We start from the raw sequence: 5794 nt of genomic DNA on the forward strand, positions 1-5794 counted from the left end.
AGAAGCAAAGATTTGAGTTAAAAAATATATATTCCAAATTTGAGGCACATTTTCACGATTTCTCAAAAATAGCAGACCTACAAGCTCGTAGCGCGCCACTCGGTGGCGCGCTACGAGCTTGTAGATCTGCTATTTTTCAATAGCTAAAGTATAACGTATAATTCTAACACCAAAAGGGATTTCCCCCCGTCCAAAATGGGTTAACTAGTCCGATCCTGTGTATTCCTGGTGGAATATTCCTGGTGGAGCTTGCGGGGCCGATTGACGAGCTGTCTTCTGATCTCAATCCCCTACTTGGGCCACCTATCGACTTTTTATTTCTGACTCCTCCTTTGGGGGTACTTCTAGTTCCCGCTGCGTGGAAACCCCGCCTTCACACCCTTTCATCGCGTTTAACAGCAGCCTTCCCTTGTGAAACGGATCCCATCCCTCAACCCTGTATACTCCAATTTATCCTCATCTCTTCAAAAGAAGTGAAGAGAATTCTTGATTTCTCTCTCTCGTCTCGTTGGCGTCAATGGATAGGCCTTGTCCGGGCGCGCGAGCACTGCATGTGGATCTGTAATGGGAATTTTAGAATGCCAACTACAGTGCCAGATATTATGCATTATTGTGTATTTATCTTCCTTCCATTAAGTCTCTTTGCTCACCAATGTGCTCAGTCTAATTCATGCAGCTGTCAATCCAACAGCTCATTGTCAGCAAAGGTATACTTATTTGTGTGTCGCCCTTATGTTTAGCACAGATCCGTACATGGACATTCAGTGTGGCGTCTCTGTTGGGACAAGACTATAAGGACTGTCTGAGAATGGGGTTCCTCATTCCTTCATCTTTGGAAGATTAATTCCCATTGCAGATCTCAATGGAAGTTGCCCACAGTTCTCTTATTTCCTCAATTATGTAGTACTGTACTTACTGTAAATTCCCTAACGTACAGCGGCCGGTCCCCACCACGGGCTAGAATGACAGGCTTGTGTTGAGTGGTGCAACCACTCCCAAGGAACAGCAATGTCCGTATAGCCTATATGCGCCTACTTGACGTTAACCCACCCATATGTGACTGGAGCACCGGTATGACTTTTAGTACCAGTGAGGGGCGCTGTTGTGCCAGAAACAGAGAGAGGGATAGTGCTGCACTGTTGCCTGCTGCTTTATTATACCTCGACCCGGCTGGAAAAATAAAAAAGTTCTTTGTTCCACATTTGATTGATTGAATATTGTACTAGATAGAAATGCAAAACAGTATATGAGTACAGTCAAACACCTTTCCTAAAAGGATTACACCAAAATGGTCTTGTTTCCATTGGGGTCCTATAATGTATCCAATTCATCAACATAATACGTATGCGTTTAAATATCTAGTGTTGATTTTGACAGAATTGTTTTATTTAGTCGTATAGAGATGTCCCGGTACTGTATCGGTATCGGCCCTTAATTGTCATATCGGGTCATATCGGTATCTCTGGATATGCCAGTCTAACCACTGATTCGGTAAGGGGGTTGACACTATGGCAGGTAAATAAAATGTTGGCGCATGTTTAGTTTGCTTAAAACTAGTTTTTGCCAAAACTGCAAGTGCATTTGAGTGAGGAGTCTGCTATGAACACAACACGATATATATATATATATATATATATATATACATATATATATATATAGTAGTAGTAGTCGTAGATGCGGAATGGCGCTCAGCCTTTACTGATTAAACGGAGTTGGAGGCAGGTGAGTGAGTATAATGTGATATTAAACTCTTCCTTATCTCATGGCCCAGTTAATTATCTTTACGCTTGATGGATTCATACAGCAGGCAGGCCTAATAGGGGTGTGTGTGTGTGTGTGTGTGTGTGTGTGTGTGTGTGTGTGTGTGAGCACACTTGTACTTGCACGCACACATGTATTACTATTCTTCCGAGGACATTGTGAAGACCATGCATTGTCCCGGTCTAAACAAGATAAATCGCTCCTTTATTTTTAATTTAAGAGCGTGCAGGGGTTAGTGTCAGGATTAGGCATTTACAGGATGGGTTTAGGAGTTAGGGTTGGAGTTTTCCCTTTTCATTTGTTGTGTGGCGGCACATCGTAGGCTTGTGTATATATATATATATATATATATATATATATATTTTTTTTTTTACATGAATCAGACGATGGCCTATATATAGCCGAAAAAATGTGACGTGGACGCATATTTTAGTCCCACATCTTTTTTTTTTATTGAATATTTTATTAGGCAACATAAATGCAAACAGCACAATGTACAGTCAAAGTACAAAGGATTTCACAGAAGAAAGACCGCCTTGCGACCTTGTTTCCATTCGGGTCCTATATCCACTCACACATGACATGAATAATAAGTAACAGTATGTGATATAACAATAATAATTTAAAGCAACATATACATTTCCTCTAAACATGAAATATACAGTATGCACATGTTGGGGCCGAAGGTTAATCGGAAGGGGATAGGCTGAGGCGATCACCTCCTCTCCCTTTGACTTGCTGACAGGTGAATTTTTAGGCCTGTCTTGAAGGAAGCCAGTGATTCGTTTGTTTTGAGTGATGGGGGAGGGCATTGTGTGACACGTGCCCATGTGCAGTGGCGTGCACAGACATTTAGGGGGGCAGGTGCTCAAGTGAAAAAAAAAGGGCATCCTAAGCGACCTTACAGACAACACAAGCCCAGAATGACGAAGTCGCTTAAATACAAAAAGCAAATTTGGCAACGAAGTGTATAGCGGACGATGATTGACGACAATTAGAGCCAATGGAAATGGGGGGGGGGCACACGGGGTGGCCAATCAGATTACAAGGGGGGCCAGTGCCCCCCGCTAATATGGTTTCTCCCTCAGGTTTGAGTAAATGGTGCGCTGTGACTGGCCAGTCGCTGTGATTGACAGCCTACACCTAACCCTAACCCTAACCTTAACCTCAGTAAAACTATACCTAACCCTAACCTCAGTAAACTATACCTAAACCTAACCTCAGTAAAGTATACCTAAACCTAACCTCAGTAAACTATACCTAAACCTAACCTCAGTAAAGTATACCTAAACCTAACCTCAGTAAAAATATACCTAAACCTAACCCTAACCTTAACCTCAGTAAAACTATACCTAAACCTAACCTCAGTAAAGTATACCTAAACCTAACCTCAGTAAAACTATAACTAACCCTAACCTCAGTAAACTATACCTAAACCTAACCTCAGTAAAGTATACCTAAACCTAACCTCAGTAAAACTATACCTAAACATAACCTCAGTAAACTATACCTAAACCTAACCTCAGTAAAACTATAACTAACCCTAACCTCAGTAAACTATACCTAAACCTAACCTCAGTAAAGTATACCTAAACCTAACCTCAGTAAAACTATACCTAAACATAACCTCAGTAAAACTATAACTAAACCTAACCTCAGTAAAACTATAACTAAACCTAACCTCAGTAAAACTATAACTAACCCTAACCTCAGTAAAACTATAACTAAACCTAACCTCAGTAAAACTATAACTAAACCTAACCTCAGTAAAACTATAACTAACCCTAACCTCAGTAAAACTATACCTAAACCTAACCTCAGTAAAGTATACCTAAACCTAACCTCAGTAAAACTATACCTAAACCTAACCTCAGTAAAACTATAACTAACCCTAACCTCAGTAAACTATACCTAAACCTAACCTCAGTAAAGTATACCTAAACCTAACCTCAGTAAAACTATACCTAAACATAACCTCAGTAAACTATACCTAAACCTAACCTCAGTAAAACTATAACTAACCCTAACCTCAGTAAACTATACCTAAACCTAACCTCAGTAAAACTATAACTAAACCTAACCTCAGTAAAACTATACCTAAACCTAACCTCAGTAAAACTAACGCAGTGGCTGGGGGGCGTTTCCATGAACCCGAATCCGCGGAAGAAACCCTTTTAGCGTGCCCCCCTGTGCCACCCCCTAGGCTCCGCCCCTGGTTGTTGGAGCATTGCTTCCACCAGGTGGAGGAAGGTGACGGCGGTCACCATGGCGGTAAGGCAGACGGAGAACACGACCATCTTCACCAGATACAGAGACGCTCCGGTACCACGCCGGCCGCTCTGCCTGCAGCGCTGTGACATCATGATGATGATGATGTCAGGGGTGTGACATCATGACGATGATGATGATGATGTCAGGGGTGTGACATCATGACGATGATGATGATGATGTCAGGGGTGTGACATCATGACGATGATGATGATGTCAGGGGTGTGACATCATGACGATGATGATGATGATGTCAGGGGTGTGACATCATGACGATGATGATGATGATGTCAGGGGTGTGACATCATGACGATAATGATGATGATGTCAGGGGTGTGACATCATGACGATGATGATGATGTCAGGGGTGGGAAAAAGAACTTAAGATGTTTACAAAATCAACAGGCACGTTGCACACATAGACATCAAAGGGGGCTTGATCCCCTGCCCTTTTACTTAAAAAACAATCACACCCGTGTGAACTGAGTAGTGCAACTCCCCTCTCCCCCCCTCCTCCCCTCCTCTCCTCTCTCCCTCCCCCCCCCTCTCCTCTCTCTCTCTCTCTCTCTCTCTCTCTCATTAGCAGGCAACAGTGCAGCACTAATGCTACCTCTCTCTCTCTGTTACTGGCACAACAGCGCCCCTACTGGTACTCATTATACTGGTGCTCATTAACCAACGTCACATAGGTGAACAACACATAGGTGAACACATAGGTGAACAAATAGGTGAACACGGACATTGCTGTTCCAATTGGAGAGGTTGCACCACTCAAAAGACAGCAGGAGAATTGCCTCTTTTCAAACTCTCCTGAACTTGGAACGGGACATTTTGCGTTGAAATAATTTGTTCTCTGTGTAGAAATCCAGCATGCCGTACGCAGCATCTTCAGTATAGCTAAAGAGTGTGGGGTCACGCCCTGAAAATAGCTGATCTACAAGCTTGTAGATCAGCTATTTTCGATATGTTTGGTCAAAAAGTGCCCTTTTAGGGAATTTCAGCCCCCGCCTCTCTAAAATTCTCTGCACGTCTCTGAAAATCAATATACTGCACTGTTGAAATCGAAAGAAAAGTAAAAGTCTGGAATAAAATAAAATGTACTTTTGATATGTAGCGGTATCAAAATGTTCCTAACCCATTTAAACCTGAGGCCGACTAAAAATAAATAAAAAAGTTTTCCAAATCCTAACAGTTTTCTGAAAAAACCCTCTGTTTCTATGTCAGTTGGTGCTCAACCTTTTTCACGTAAAGGACCCCCAGAATTATCTGTATTTGGCCACAGAGAATCTTTTGTTAAAAACATAACTATTTTTCAATATCTAAGGTATACAATAATGCTTAAAACACCAAAAGCGGTTCCCGCCCTGAATGTGTTTTGTAATAATAATCCAAATATTCAATGTAACTAGTAACTACTATAAATCACACCCGTGTGAAGTGAGGGGCGCTTTACCAACCCTTATCGTCATAACATCATTATGCCGATTAGCTCAGTGACAGACAAAACAAACATTAGACTCAGTCCATTGTTGATGGCATTTTTTTTGTCTAGACAAGACAATCATTCAACCTGTATATAGAGGAGAGGGGCTATAGCGCCTCAAAAAAAAATACAAAAATGATTAGACAATGTTCTACCTGAATCCAGCTCACACAGACGTTTGATCTCCTTCGTGTCCTTCGTCCAGCTGACCCGGTTGCTATGGTTACAGACGACTGACCCCTCGGACACGTAGACAGAGAGGAGGCCGGCAGAGGTCATGAC

At 42.0% G+C, this 5794-nt stretch overlaps 1 protein-coding gene across 4 annotated transcripts in view; it reads right to left on the reverse strand.

The window, feature by feature from the left end:
• Positions 1-2295: 2295 nt before the first annotated feature.
• The window catches only part of LOC308325260 (uncharacterized protein), a 7856-nt gene continuing 4357 nt past the window's right edge, over positions 2296-5794 (reverse strand). Inside the window, exons 3-5 of one of the 4 annotated variants that reach the window (XR_013965017.1) lie at positions 5668-5794; positions 3790-4112; positions 2296-3736 (exon numbers count right to left, since the gene is read on the reverse strand). The exon at positions 5668-5794 is cut by the window's right edge and continues 182 nt beyond it. Coding sequence is in view for 1 of the 4 variants with exons in the window: in XM_080777736.1 (XP_080633862.1) it covers positions 3961-4112; positions 5668-5794 (279 nt within the window). In the remaining 3 variants the exon portion in view is untranslated. Of the gene's footprint in view, positions 4113-5667 lie in introns of all 4 variants that reach the window. The other 3 variants (XR_013965018.1, XR_013965019.1, XM_080777736.1) reach the window with 3 other exon arrangements.

This window comes from Protomyctophum bolini, assembly GCF_963924005.1.
Source record: "Protomyctophum bolini genome assembly, chromosome: 12".
Lineage (NCBI taxonomy): Eukaryota > Metazoa > Chordata > Actinopteri > Myctophiformes > Myctophidae > Protomyctophum > Protomyctophum bolini.